The sequence below is a fragment of the Adiantum capillus-veneris genome, chromosome 8, assembly GCF_014529385.1.
Source record: "Adiantum capillus-veneris isolate H3 chromosome 8, ASM1452938v2, whole genome shotgun sequence".
Taxonomy (NCBI): Eukaryota; Viridiplantae; Streptophyta; class Polypodiopsida; order Polypodiales; family Pteridaceae; genus Adiantum; species Adiantum capillus-veneris.
In genome coordinates, this window is record NC_140938.1 from 15,235,371 (window position 1) to 15,251,599 (window position 16,229).

Genomic DNA, 16,229 nt, shown 5'->3' on the forward strand with positions numbered 1-16,229 from the left:
TCTCCTACTCTATTTGGTATGTATGTTGATGAGGTGTCTCATTACATTGACAAAGAGGGTGACAGAGGTGCCCAGCTGGCAGGGACGTGGATCCCATTGTTGTTATATGCTAATGATATTGTGTTGATATCTGACTCACCAGAGGGTATGCAGCGACATTTGGATGCACTGCACAGTTTTTCAGAGGATAGTGGATTATGTGTAAACCTTGGTAAAACCAAGGTTATGGTGTTTAACACCACACCACAGTGGATCAGGAAATCAACACCTACTTTCACATATGGTCAGGAGATTGTGGAGTATACAGATGTGTACACTTACCTAGGGGCAGTCTTCACTGGGCCGAGATTTTCTTTGAGAAGAGCAGCAGAGACTAGACCGACTAGAGCTTATGCGGCTTTGGGAGGACTAGAGAGGATGTGTTCGCAGGTTCAGTTTCAGGAACCTAGGACGAAGCTATGGCTCTTTGATACTTTGGTTGCATCTACTATGCTATATGGGGTGCAGGTTTTGGGGACCTTCTGTAGGCCAGGATGGTTAAAGACGTATGGAGAGGCCCTTGGTATCTATGATCTCTCGGCTGATTAGAGCCAAGGCGTCCGTACCACATGATATCATTCGAGCGGAGTTAGCTGCCCCCCCTATGGGGATTGAGGCACTTACCAGACCAGTCTCCTTTGTACACAGCCTATGGGATACTACCAGAGGTAGATATGCCAGGCTGGCCCTATAGTCCTCTAGACAGCTAGCTCTACAGGGGGATACATCATGCTGGTATGCACAGATGATATCATGGTTTCAGACACATGGCTTTACCATGGACAGGCTGCCTCCTTTTGAGTACTCTCTACAGGCACCCTTGATGTCTTTGACATGCGTGGAGATTACTAGAGTCATTCGCGAGGATCTGATCTAGTTGGACACGAGGAGGACATGGATAGAGCCGGTACAGGAGTTGGGCACGAAGATGGCTTTCTATAGAGAGCATCTTCTCCACCTCACAAGGGATGGGTTTGTGATTCGACCTAGCTATATGGACACATATCTTTCTGATGGCTTGCGTTGTGTCATTGGCCAAATACGCACATCCTCACATCAACTCGAGATTAAGACTGGCAGATTCAAAGGGATACCTGCAGATAGCAGGATATGCCGCTTATGTCATCTAGAGCCAGAGACAGAGTTACATTACATATGTCATTGCACAGTGTACTATGAGATAGGAGGCCGTTTTCATTGTCTATTCAGAGAGGGTTTTGGGCCTCTATCTAGGGTCATGAGCTATGAGGATCAGAGATGTCTTGGAATGTATCTACTTGAGTTACACAGGCACAGAGACACTTTACTGAGGAGAGCTGGAGAGAGACGGTCCCAGAGACAGATTACAGATTTCTTTACACTAGATATTGGACCCCTAGAAGAGCAGCCAGAGGAGCAGACACCATTGCAGAGCTCTGCCCGCACTCATACTACCGCTACTGGCATTCTCATAGACCGAGCATTGGAGCTAGGGAGATCTAGACGCCCGTGATTGAAGAGAGGAGCTACACAACATCAACAGAGACTTCAGCAGAGGATTCGAGCCATACTCTCTCGACGTCAAGAGTGCAGATGAGGATGGATCTCCACCATATCTTCCCCCCTTCTTTCATTGTACTACACATTGTATTTTGTTTCAGTTCTTTTTGATTCCGGACATGTTAACAGATTGACTATGTTGTAACGGCTTGGTCTCATAGGTCATTTTGGCCTTTTGAAGACGTTAATATATCATTTCATTTCATCTCTCTCTCTCTCTCTCTCTCTCTCTCTCTCTCTCTCTCTCTCTCTCTCTCTCTCTCTCTCTCTCTCTCTGTGCGTACGAGGAAATACAGGTCGTCTCGAGGGGGTTGTTCCTTCAGGCGCAGCAGTGTGGCCGTCTTGTGATGGAGGTCATGGGCGCAAACCTAGCACTTCTCGAGAGCTCTAGCCCCTCCCACTTGAGTGGTTTGCATGCAATGGCATCACCAACAATGAAGAAATCAACTTTTATGACTACCAGCAAGAGGTTAGTAAACATGGAAAAAGAGATGAAGGCGTACAAGACAAAGATGGAAGAGTGGAAGATGGAGAAGCCGGTCTTTCTTCAGTGGAAAATCAGCGAGGCTGAGCTTCGAAGTGTGGAGAAAATGGAGCATCTGGCCGAAATTGAAGACCTCAAGAATCAAATTTCAGCCCTGAAAAGAGATCTAGCCGATGCAAGAGCCAATGGTGGACTAGAAGAGGGAGAAATCCAACCCTCAGTGATAGAAGAGCTTAAGGTAATCAAAGAGCAAATGCAAGCCATTAAGGAAGAGGAGAAACAACAGGAAGCAAAAACGTCTTCATGGACAGATATGATTACCAAAACCCAGTGGAGGAAGCGGAGAAGTGGATTTGAATCGAAAGAAGAGCAAAGGCAAGGAGGTATCAATCTCCACTCCCACCATCATCAACATGACACTTGAGGAGGAACAACGAAGACGTATGAGGGCCTTGCATGTGAGGGTTACTAGCCTCAACGATCGGGACAAAATTGATGAGGAAGTACAGGAGCTCATGGTACTAATGAGGATGCAAAAAGCGACACACACAAGAGCATGGAGAGTTGGTAAGAAAAGTGGAGGCACAAGGGAAACATCGAGAGGAAGAGCTCTCATACTGCGCTTCCCCTCTATTGAGGAGAAGGACTTTTTGAGAAGGAGGCCCACTCTCAAAAAGACTAGTATCTTCCTTGGTGACGATCTCACCCTCTCACAGCTTGCCCACATGCAGGAAGTCATGCCAGAGATTAGGGCCGCAAGAGAAAAAGGGAAGACAGCTTTTTTACAAAGAAGGAAGAGTGGTCATTATGGAGAGAAGCCCTACATGACGGTGCGAGACCTATGGGACCACACTCAGGATGGCGGTTTGGAACTGTAATGGTACATATAGACTTGATGTGGGGGCCTTTGAGGACAGCTTCAAAAATAGAGACATTGTTTTCTACTCAGAGACTCATCAGGCTCCAGGACATTTGATGCCGCATATATCAGGATACAGATGGGAGACAGCTTTCCGGACATGCACCAAATCTGAGCATGGGACTAGAGCATCAGGAGGTGTAGCAGTTCTTTTCAGGGAGGAGCTCTAGCCACTACTGCACATAGTTCGGAGAGATGATCAGGCCAGATACATGTGGGTGAGGTTGAGGGCAGAGACTGGACGTTTCTTGTACATCACCATATGCTATTTTCCTCCCAGCACTTCAGTATATGCTTCACCCAGAGGACAGTCTCCTTACTCTGTACTTGATGATGATATTTGGGAGTTCTCCAGGGATGGAGACATCATACTATTGGGGGATTTCAATGCCCGTACAGGTAGTGCACAGACGGTTTTCTATGACACCTCAGAGGAGATGCTCAGAGAGGTAGATCCAGAGGAGATGGGGTTTGAGAGATGCTCACACGATAGAGAGCATATAGAGTCTGGGAGATACCTCAGGGAGATGACGACTACTTACAGTTTAGCCATATTGAATGGCTTACCGACATTCCCATCATCTACAGATTTACTTGTTTTCCACACAGACATGGGGGCAGTACTGTAGACTATGTTCTGACACATCCGAGCTTTATCTCTCACATTCTTGATTTTGCAGTGGGGCCGAGGCCTGTTGGGATAACAGTAGATCATGCACTTTTGACCTTATCAGTCTCCTTTGAGTACAATACATCTCAGGCCTCGTGGGGTGGTAGACATCTACGCTATACTTTTACACCAGAGACTGACTCAGTCTATGCAGAGGAGATTCGTAGACTTTTATGTACATCAGAGCCAGTATACACAATGGAGGAGATCATATCTATGCTGACAGTGACATTACATGGGGCAGTGACAGAGGCATACCCACACACTCAGCGTGGTCAGAGACGTCGTTTTGGGCACATGCCTCAGAACAGCTAGTATGATTAGGAGTGTCGACAGAGAAGAGCTCAGATCCAGCAGGAGCTTGCATTGGGAGTGATCACCTATAGACAATCTCGTATTGCTACACGACGACTAGTACGACGGAAGAAGCGAGCTTTCTTGGTCCAGGTGAAGCAGGATTTATATCAGCTCTTCCTTAGTAGAGATTTAGGAGAGGCTTGGCGTCTATTCCATGAGCAGTCTCCCCCACCAGTGATTACTTCTATGGAGATATGGGGGCAGTATGCAGCATCATTATACGTTGTACCTGGACAGCCACCACTACCAGATCCACCACAGCCATGTCCGGCTACAAGCACCTTCTTTACCACTGAGATGGTCAAGGAGGCTGTCACAAGACGGGCACCACGTGCCAATAGAAAAGAACAGACTGAACAAACTTTTAGCACTTCAATAACAACTGAACTGAGAGAGAGAGAGAGAGAGAGAGAGAGAGAGAGAGAGAGAGAGAGAGAGAGAGACGACACGCGACACAGAGTGACGGAATTCCACCCCAGAGAGTATTGGCCCCAAACCTTGGCGCCCCTTTCGGTATTTCTTTATATTGCATCAACACAGTACAAGATGGTACTCCAGACTCTGCACCTTCTCTAGGAAGCATGCCAGAGAATGAGCCCTAACCTCATATTAAAAGGCCCTTGGCCTAAAAAGCAATTAGAGTGAAAAGCCTTCTAACTCAAAAGCATTTGGTCCAAAGCAAAGCCAAAAAGCTGCCAGCCAAAGTAAATCACGGAAATCCGTATTGTTGCCATGTCTTCAGCCAGTGCAAAACGCGGAAATCCGTACAACATGCCATGTCATCATGCCTGCGCAATTTTTGGAAAGCTACCACATCATCAGTTTTTGCGTGTGTGCGGGTCCTGCTTTATTTTAATCCTTTATGTCACTTGGGGCCCCATTAGACGGGGTCCCCATAAGTTGGGAGGACTTCTTCTGTTACTTCTTCTTCTTAGGGTTTAGGCCCCTCGGCCAGCATCTGTAAGTTGGCTCCATTCTTTAGGCTTTGACACGTTAGCAGTGAGTGAAAAAAAACAACACTTTTCGATCATTCAATACTCCCCACAAATAACCACAAGGGTCCGGGCCATGAGTATGAATAAGCATTCTCAGGCATAATTTTTCACTACTCTACCCGGGAGTAAAATCACCAATCATTGAAACCAGTATTAAAACCAGAGTCAAACATTTCAAATCTGCACCAAAACAGGTTCAAAACAGATACCATCCATTTCAAACAAATTTCAAACAAGATCACCAAACAAGTTCTCAAACAGATTTCAAACTTAAAAGGCAATCTCGACATCAGTTGAGCTCGAAAAGTCGACTGACTTTCCATCCTGAAACCTGTACCAAAAATTAGGGTTAGGTTCATTCCATAAGGTCGTAACCAAGCACAACATGGTCCATCAGCTCTTCAACAAATAGTATTTCTTTGGCAGCGATGGTAGTCCCAAGAGATAGCAATCGCACCGAACCTCCAAGGTTATCAACTCGAGAAGGGACATCTACTGAGAGATGTCCAAGATATAATCTGCTAGGGTTTCCATGGCAAGCATTTCAGGATACCCCACTCTACCAGAAGTTGCAACTTCAAAGGAAGATGTCAGAAACCATATAACTTTGGGCAAAAAAAATTCTTGAAAGCTTGCCAAGTCCTTGGAAGTGTGCGGCTTGGTAGCTATAGACATCTACATGGTACTGTCTCTAAGAAAAACAGCAGCTCAAAACAAAATCTTGGATCCTTCTCTTGCAAGTGATCTTAATGGCTTATGCCTATAAGACATGAGCGGTGAAGACGAGAGCGCGCCCAATGCGCGATGAAGGGTGGGAGTGGCTAATAAGTCCCCGTTGGTGGGCGAAGATACCTCAAATAAAATTCGAGCTATGTCTTCTCTTTTGTAGGACCGGTATGCTTTCAAAAAATCACACCCCTGATGCTCTGATACCACTGTCACAAGACAGGCACCACATGCCAATAGAAAAGTGTGGTGCAATAGAAAAGAACAGACTGAACAGACTTTTAGCACTTCAATAACAACTGAATTGAGAGAGAGAGAGACGACACGCGACACGGAGTGGCGGAATTCCACCCCAGAGAGTATTGGCCCCAAACCTTGGCGCCCCTTTCGGTATTCCAGACTCTGCACCTTCTCCAAGAAGCATGCCAGAGAATAAGCCCTAACCTCATATTTAAAGGCCCTTGGCCTAAAAAGCAATTACAGTGAAAAGCCTTCTAACTCAAAAGCATCTGGTCCAAAAGCAAAGCCAAAAAGCTGCCAGCATAAATCACGGAAATCCGTACAGCTGCCACATCATCAGCCAGCGCAAAACGCAGAAATCCGTACAGCTTGCCACGTCATCATGCCAACGCAATTTTCAAAAATCTGCCACATCATCAGTTTTTGCGTGTGTGCGGGTCCTTCTTTATTTTAATCCTTTATGTCACTTGGGGCCCCATCGGACGGGGTCCCCATAAGTTAGGAGGACTTCTTTTGTTACTTGTCCTTCGTAGGGTTTAGGCCCCTCGGCCGGCAATTGTAAGTTGGCTCCATTCTTTAGGCTTTGACACGTCAGCAGTTTGTTACAGAGACCATTGACAGGATGAAGACCAGACGAGCACAGGATCATGAGGGTTTGGTAGCAGAGCACATTATACATGCTGGGGACTTGTGGCAGAGATGCTTGCACGGTTATTCAACCGTGTCATGTACGAGGGCTTTCCTAAGTCTTGGAGATTGTCTACTATTGTACCTATCTTCAAGACAGGAGACCCCACAGTGCCGGGGAATTACCGTACTATCATGGTAGGACACACATTGGCACGGTTGTATGCATCCATTCTTGAGCATAGACCGAGCAGTTGGGCAGAGATTATGGGCATACGGGCACCTGGACATGCTAGTTTCAGGAGGGGTTTCTCAACACTAGATCATGTCTTTACACTCAGAGCTATCATTGAGGAGGGTCGAGCACATGGTAAACGGATATATTGCAGCTTTGTGGACTTCCGCAAAGCTTTTGACACAGTACCGAGGGCCAGATTGATGCGCCGACTTATGGAATTGGGGGTACCCACATAACTAATATGGGGGATTTTGGCATTGTACATTTCAGAGATGGGTCATGTACGCACACCAGAGGGGATATCTGACATAGTTCACTCCACCATCGGAGTGAAACAAGGATGCCCATTGTCCTCTACTTTATTTGGTATGTATGTTGATGAGGTCTCTGATTATATTGACAGGTGCTCAGCTTGCAGGAACATGGATCCCTCTTTTATTGTATGCTGACGATATTGTGTTGATATCAGACTCACCAGAGGGTATGCAGAGACATTTGGATGCATTGCATAGTTTTGCAGGGGATAGTGGACTGTCTGTCAACCTTGGTAAAACCTAGGTCATGGTATTTAATACCACGCCACAGTGGGTCAGGAGATCAGCACCTACATTCACATATGGTCAAGACAATATGGAGTACACTAATGCATACACATATCTTGGGGTGGTCTTTAGTGGATCGAGGTTCACACTGAAAATAGCAGCAGACACTAGATTGACTCGTGCCTATGCAGCCCTAGGCAGTTTAGCGAGGATTTGTTCGCAAGTTCAGTTCTAGGAACCTCGAACAAAGCTATGGCTCTTCGACACTTTGGTTGCTTCAGTTATGCACTATGGGGTTCTGGGGACCATCGGTTGACAGTGCTGGATGTAGTAGTATGGAGAGGCCCTTGGTATCAATGATTTCTAAGCTGATTAGAGCCAAGACCTCAGCTCCACATGACATCATACGAGCGGAGCTAGCTGCCCCACCTATGGAGATTGAGGCACTTACCATATCAGTATCATTTGTACACAGCTTATGGGACACCACCAGGGATAGATATGCTAGGCTTGCTCTTGAGTCATCCAGACAACTTGCATTACAAGGAGATACATCATGTTGATATGCAAAGATGAGCTCATGGTTTCAGAGGCATGGTTTTAGCATGGACAGGCTGCCCCCTTTCCAGTATTCTCTTGATGCACCATCTTTGGCTCTTACACGGATGAAGATTACTAGACTCATTCGGCAGGATGTTATCCTGCTTGATACCAGGAGGACATGGGTAGAGTCATCACGGGAGTTGGGTACGAAGAGGGCTTTCTATAGAGAGCATCTTCTCCAACTCACGACAGACGGATTTGTCACACGGCCCAGCTACATGGACACACATCTATCTCATGGGTTATGATGTGCCATAGGCCAGATACGCACATCTTCACACCAGCTTGGGATTGAGACAGGTAGATACAGAGGCATACCAGCAGACAGGAGGATATGTCAGTTATGCAATGTAGAGCCAAAGACAGAGTTTCACTTCATATGTCACTGCACAGTCTACTATGAGATTCGGGGACGCTTTCACTGTATATTCAAAGATGGTTTTGACTCGTTAGACAGAGTCATGAAATATCAGGATCAGAGATGTCTTGGATTATTTCTACTTGAGATACAGAGACATAGAGACTCACTATTGAGAGTGCATAGACAGAGACAGTCCCAGAGACGCATCTCAAATTTCTTCAGTCCGAGTACCACAGAGGCAGAGGGGCCACCACCACCACAGAGCTCGGTTCCCACCCATACACACACCAGCGGTACTCTCATTGACCGAGCTATAGAGTTGGGGAGATCGAGACGACCAAGACTGAGGAGGGGAGCCACGCAACACCGACGGAGATTGCGGCAGAGGATCCACAGGATTCTAGCACGACACCCAGAGTGTCGATCAGGATAGGCTTCATGCTACTGCTATATTGTATCATGGTGACACTTATCCCCACTTTGTACCTTTGTGGCATTATACCATTGCTCGCCACCCATAGGAGTCGGTAGCACTCCTATCTCAGTTTCTAGTTTGTAGTTTTCTTTGTTTGTACCCAGACTTGGTACTAGACCCACCATCGTAATCAGTTTGGCCTCATAGGTCATTTTGGCCTTTTGTAGACGTTAATATATCATTTCATTTCGTTCATTTCTCTCTCTCTCTCTCTCTCTCTCTCTCTCTCTCTCTCTCTCTCTCTCTCTCTCTCCATATTGCTTATTCGGGAAGGGATTTGGACCACTTTCTAGATTCATGGACTTCCCAGATCAGAGATGTCTTGGTTTATACTTGCTTGAGATTTGGAGACTAGGCATACACTTCTGAGAGAGTGCACCTATGCCCCGAGAGCCTCTGCAGAGACAGATAACAGATTTTTTCACTTCTCAGGCAGACATGCAGGATATCATCAGGGCAGGGCATCCTAGCCGATAGGGCCATTCAGATATAGCGCTGGAGACAACCTAGACTGCAAGGGAGATCACTATACCGATGCAACTTAGCGAAGGACGATCTAGTCTATCATTACCAGATACCAAACGAGGCCTATTCACTTCTTTTTAGGGGAGGAGATAGATACCATATTGCAGAGACCCATGAGACAGTTCATGAACTGATTAGCCCTCTTGTGATTGTACTCCTCCCCGTATGTTTTGAGATGATGTATTATTTGATGGATGTACCTTTTGGTCTCATAGGTCATTTTGGCCTTTTGAAGACGTCACTATAACATTTCATTTCATTTCATCTCTCTCTCTCTCTCTCTCTCTCTCTCTCTCTCTCTCTCTCTCTCACACACACACACACACACACACACACACACACACACATGATTCTTAAAAAATAAGAACCATTGATAGAAATGCTTTGAGAGATGATGTTAATTTTTCTTGAATCAGGCACCGAAGCAGCCCCTCCTTACGCCTATAGTCAACTTGGAGTTCCTGGGATTTGAGGCATGGAGGCAGTAGAACATCTCGTGCAATTAAGATCCCAACATGTTATCAGGGAAGTCATCATCTAGCAGATGTAAAATCTCAGAGTGAAAAAGTGAGAATTATATTTGTTACCCCTTGGAAATATTGGGGAATCAAGGTTCTTTTCAAGGTGGAGGTTGAGCAATCCACTGTGGGCGATGATAGTGTGAATGTCTTATCATCCTTGAGCAAGGTTCAGTTCTAAGCTGGTTGTAAATTCTTGTGAACAGTATACTATGTTTAGCATTTAAGGTGTTTGAGTCGGTGTGGGCCTTTTTTCAAATTGAGAAAACGACACATGTAGCTCTTTGCAATTTTAAGTTGGCAATCCACATATACTATTTATTGCTTTGACTCAGCCTCTGCACAATGCCAATCATGCTATTGCACTTTCTGTAAGGTAAGTGGGAAACTGAAACTTGACGGTGGTCATGAGCACATAATGTTTGTCCATCGCTTATGCATAAGTGACTCAATTTAATTGTGTGAAGCTTATAACAAGTTTGGTCTTGAAAATCTCAGCATGTTACCAGGCCTACGGTGGTGCGATTCTTTAAAGTTGTAACATTCCATCAGTGTATCAACATGATCAACAGGGTATCTCTTGCAGCATGTGAATTGAAGGTCAAAAATGTAACTGAATGACGTCTAGATAGATTGGCTGGGATGGGTCAACAGGGTATCTCTTGCAGCATGTGAACTGAAGGTCAAAAAATGTAACTGAATGATGTGCAGATAGATGGGTGGGTTTGGGAAGGTCATTGGGTTAAGCATGACAAAGTAGCTTGGTGTGAGCCACCCAAATCGGTGTTTGAACTTTGGTATTGCCTAAAGGTACACTACCAACGTTCCTTGACACACAGGATCTGCCCACCTTGAATGTTCAAGGCATTCAACACATTCAAAAGCGATGAGGGGGATGCTTTTCGAATGAGATGTGGTATCAAGTATTGGTCTTTGAAAGATCTGATTAACTATTGTGTTTATAAATACAACCACACAGGAAAGAATCAAGTATTGGGCAAGTGACCCTTGTCAAAGACTTTTTCCTAGATTTTGAAATATATATGATTGGTTAAACATGTATGCTTTTAAATATGCGGCGCCTCTTCATTATACAAGGGCCTATTCCCCAATAGCCTTTTCAAAGGGTCTATGGGAGAGTCGTTTTATCCTCATTATAATCCAAGGAATCTATTGTGAACCCGTGATTCCTCATAATTGCCACACAGGATAATGTGAAATAGCTTCACCTATTTCATTTGTGGAGCCAACCTTTCACTATTATGCCACTAATTTTGAGAAAGAGTTGTCCTAAACTCCCCATCGAGATCGTTTGTGCTAATAATGGCTTTTTGTGGTGTAGGGAAGGATCCAAAAATCTTACACCCTCATGACTAAATGTGTGAATATTACAATATTGAGTAGTCTTTCACTCGACACTTGGGAGGGAAATGGGATAACCACTATCCTTGGGTAACCTAAAAATTAGTCTTGGCTTGAATGAGAAATTTTTATTGGGTGTCTAGTAAGGTACCTGTCTAGTCAAAAGGACAAAGGTGTTTTGATGATAAACTTGCTACAAACAAAGCATGGTGTGTGTGTGTGTGTGTTGTTGTTTTAAACTTAAACTTATAGACAAAAGAACATAACAACTCAAAAAACAATTGGTTTTACACAGGACAATTATTAGCTTAATTTAGTTTTTTATTCATTTTTTTTACATGATAGTGAGAATGAGGTATCATTCTAGTGTTTTGTACATAAGATAGTAAAGAATAACTTATTTCGATGTGAAAGAGGTCAGATTTGACAATGATGAACAATAGCTTAGCCAAAAAGATTTTAAGTAAAGTAAAATCCTCACTTGCATCCATATAAACAAAACAATAGATTTGTTAGCTTTGAATACGTATTACACGTGACAACAAACCTATCAATTGTTATCAATATCCTACTTAAAACCTTTTTAACTTATACATATCATTCATATAGTATTAAATATCAACAAATATCCATTCTCAGAGTACTAAGCAAAAGATGAAAGCATCATACTCAATGAGTCGGCAATAGGTCCATTAAATATGGATCTATTGCCTCACCAAGTTTATGAGAACAAAATAGTCTAGTTTGAAGTCAAAGAGTTATATCATATCAGAAAATCCATCGAAGCTATAAGTAACAATGTTGATAGAGAGGATTATATAGATAAAATGTTCTTGAAATCATAAGAATCAAAATAATTACACAAAGGTAAGTAATCTTGGATTTACTTGCAATCAAACACCAATAGAGTTAAAGACTACAATAGTTGTAAACATGAATCCAATCTATAGATAAGGAAAGACTACTTATCATCTGTCAACCTAATGAGGGATTATAGACGGTGGGTCCATCAAAGTTTATAGACAGAAATATCTAAAGTCAGCGTCCTGGTTTCTTAGCTTTTTAGAAAAACCTTGTGTTTAGGACGTGTATGTTGTTGTTTTGAAGCTTATACTTATATACGAAAGAACATAATTATTCAAAAGACAAGAGTCTTTAGACAAAGGACAATGATTAGCACAAAAACAACTCAGTCTATGATTCAATTTTTGTACATCATAATGAGAATAAGGTATCATTTTAGTATTTTGTACATCATAGTGAGAATAAGGTTTCATTCTAGTGTTTTGTATATAAGATAGAAAAGAACAATTTATTCTAAAGTGAAAGAGACCAAATTCGACAGTAATGAACAGCAGCTTAATGAAAAAGATCGTAAGTAAAGATAGAGTCCTCACGTGCATCCATATAAACAAAACAACAGATTTGTTAGCATTGAATACGTATTATAGGTGAACAAACCTATCACTTATTATCTATGTCCTACTTAAAATCTTTTTAACTTATACTTATGTAGCAGGCTACAGTGTCACTTTCATAAGAAAGTTAGTACAGCTAGTATAGTTGGTATTGGGTCTGGCCGGTTCACACTGGATGGCCACGTTGGGCAGTGACACATGGCAGGGATACGGTGGTCTAGTGGACATCGTGGCCAGGTTATCACCACCACCCATTGGAGATAGACTTAGATGTTGTCATTTATGAGCCATTGGCGGCTCTTTATGGTTGTATATATATGAGGAGTAGCGGTTTGGTCATGTTATCTTTACATAGTCATCTTGATTGAGTCTATACACAGAGTATGTCTTCACCATCCTGACACATCTGAGCCTTGACACCCCCATTGTACCTGTGAGTCCTGGGCTGGAGCTGAGTGTGCTACCACGCAAGAGTCTGTATCAGTTCTTTGAGATAGTCGAGTCATATGTTCTGGTTTGCTGTTGTCTTTGTGGGCTCAGTTGTTGTCTATTTGTTCCCTTGTTTTCAGTCTATTTGAGTGAGATTGTCACGCACATTGCACTGAGGAGCACCCACTGTAGAGAGCACGACACATTATCCGCGCTACAGGTGCTCTCATTTTGGTGATCACGATGGGACCTCAACTGAAATCTCACTCTGTGAGGTACAAATCTTAAAGCTAGTTGGGTCTATCTAGCTTAGCCTACCTTGCCGAGCTTCGCCTACCTTGTCTGGTCCAACCAGTCCTCGTCCCTGGTCTTTGGTGTAGTTCTCCTTGACTCTGGTCTAGACCTTATCCCTGGTCCACCCTGGTTTAGACCTCGTCCCTGGTCTAGACCTCGTCCCTGGTCTCGTCCCTGGTCCAGCTTGGTTTAGTCACTTGCCTGGTCTAGTAGAGTCTAGACCAATCTTCAGTCAATTCAAGGCTTTCTTGCCCAAAGCTTGGTTGGATTGGTGTTCACTACATGACACATACAAGGCGGTCAGTCGAGCGTCAAAGCGCACTACTGAGCCCTCTGAAGTACTATAACAAAAGACGACCTTTGGTACCTAGTAGAAGTCCATCAACCTCATCACCGATACCTCCACATACATCACCTATTCCTTCATCGGGTTCCACATCTTCCAGATCACCTTCTCCAGTAAATCTCTCTCCTATTCTGCTACAGCAGGCTATTGAGCAACAAGCTCAGCAAGGGGCCATGGAGGCTTTGGCAAGTGTTTTGGCCAAGGTGAATATCAAGTTCCCTACCTTCAAAGGACTCTCTTCAGAAGATGTTGATGACCATGCAAGGAGATTTGTATCTCTCTGTAGGGGTCGTGGTCTTCATAGAGACGATGCTTATTTGGTACTCTTTCCATCTACCTTAGATGGCTTAGCAGACAAATGGTACAGCCAGTTTGTAGAGAATCATTTTTCAACTTGGGCAGCCTTAAGACAACAGTTCTGTGCAGCATTCAGGCCAGGTGACTATCAGGAGAAGGTTTTGGATAAGTTGGCCAACATGGTGCTCCAGCCAGAGGAGACGTTTGCAGAACTTATGATGAAAACCAAGTCTCTGGTTGCCAAGCTTCCCCAGCAACCCGGTGAATTTATGGTGAAGAAGTGGGTAGAGAAGGCGCTTCCCAAAACTTCTCAGCAAAAACTCCGAGAGTCTCCGACCAGACGCCACTCTGGAGGAGTTCATCGTAGCTACTACTAGGATAGAGGGGGCTAGGAAGCTGTTCACCAACCCCCCTCACATAGAGACTCTCTCTGTGTTTTCGAAAAGTCATGTTGATCCTTTGACTCTTTTGTGCAGAGAACTTGAAGCCCTAAAACTACAACGCGCTCTCCAAGAAGAGAAATCGATCTCTCTTAGACAAGAGAAACCACCACATCTTGAGGCCTTGGATCAAATCAAGAGAGAGCTAGAAGAGCTTCAGTCTCAGTAGGAGACTAAAGCTATGGTATGGTGCAGCTCTTGTCGCTCTCCAGGGCATCCTCCACAGGATTGTCCCCTTCGGGCTTATTGCCACTTCTGCGAAAAATCTGGGCATGAAGACAAGGATTGCTACTATATCAAGGGATTGCGAAAAATTCAACAAAGTCTAGGTCCTTCTCTCCAACAAGGGCAAGTACCTGCATCCAACATGGTCGCACCCTATGGCCATCAAAACCCGTTGCCACCTCTACTGACAACACCTCTTATGCAGCAAGGTATGCACAACAACTTTCTATCTCCCAGCTTTTATCATGCTAGTACTCCTTCAGTCCCCCAAAGCTTCTACACGTCAGCATCCGGTCCCATGGAACAAGGGCAGAGACCACCTCGCCCCTCCAATAGGCCAATTTTGTGATGCAGGTGCGGAGAGTATGGACATTATCAGAGCAAATGTCCGTTGCCAGAAGGGTCTCCTTCTTGTCCACATTGTCGTGAAGCTAAGGATCACTATAGTAAGGACCGCCCAAAACAATGAGCATCCACATCTGCAAGCACAAACCAGAACCAGCAGGAGTTTACATTCCCAAAGCTTAACCTCATCACAGTCAGCACCATTCCACAGGCCCCGCCTTCCACTCTTGTAATTGCCTCTCGAGATGGGTTGAAGCAAGTGGAAGAGCCGACTAGTGTGCTCACACGGGCACAGAGAGCTGCTCTTGGGCTCAGCCTCCCTGGTCCAATTTTTACATCTCCTGTCACACAAATGAGTGAAACTCCCTTAGTAGCTGACAAACCAGCAGGCAGTGTCAAGAGCCAACCTACCTCGCTTCTATCAGATATATGATGGTGCTTTCATGGAAGCAGTAGAGGACTTGCAGAAGCTTAAGATATCAGAGCAAGATCTAATCAAAGGAAACAAGCCCACAGCAGAGTCTATCTTGAAAAACACCTTTTAGCAACTGTCACTGTATGATATGCTTCGAATTGATGCAAATTTTAGAAGTGACACCCTTTCCATCATCCAGTATTTGTACCTTGGTGCAAGGTCTAGGGGCGGCACCTACCTGTGTAGCCCTTGGAGTCCTACATGATTTCATATCCAACTGCTCCCCTCACCGAATACAAAAGTCCTCGTCTCACTGTGTCTATTCTTGGGCATCAATTCTCAAGAGTCATAGTGGATGGTGGATCTGGGATCAATCTGATGCCAGAATTTACTATGTTGGCCTTAGGTCTGCAGCCTACCCGCCCTGCTCCATTCACCGTTACATTAGCAGACCAGAGGACAGTCTACCATGGAAGGTGCCTCCAATGGTACAAGACTTCACATTTAGCTTGGATTTTGTGGTGGTCAGTCTTCCTCAGGTGGAGGGAGGATTTCTTTTGCTGATTGGTAGACCATGGTTGCGGCATACTAGGGCACCTCATGATTGGGGAAATGACGCCATGTGGATACATACGCGTGGCTCCCCCATGCAACCAATTCAGCTCGAAGGAGGCATGGATCCAATGGTTCATCACATCTCATTGTCAGTACAGTCCAATCCCGACCTTGAGCAGCCCATCCCACCTGACGGGTCTGACGAAGACCTGGTGCAGTGGTTGGAAGCTACCACCTTGATGCCA

At 44.6% G+C, this 16,229-nt stretch overlaps 1 protein-coding gene across 11 annotated transcripts in view; it reads left to right on the forward strand.

Moving 5' to 3' along the window:
* Positions 1-10,185, forward strand: part of LOC147451714 (subtilisin-like protease CPC735_033790) — a 160,909-nt gene extending 150,724 nt beyond the window's left edge. For all 11 annotated transcript variants that reach the window (XM_086517599.1, XM_086517598.1, XM_086517603.1 and 8 more), the window contains one exon: positions 9,757-10,185. Coding sequence is in view for 3 of the 11 variants with exons in the window: in XM_086517604.1 (XP_086373730.1) it covers positions 9,757-9,828 (72 nt within the window). In the remaining 8 variants the exon portion in view is untranslated. The remainder of the gene's footprint in view (positions 1-9,756) is intronic.
* The last annotated feature ends 6,044 nt before the right edge of the window (positions 10,186-16,229 follow it).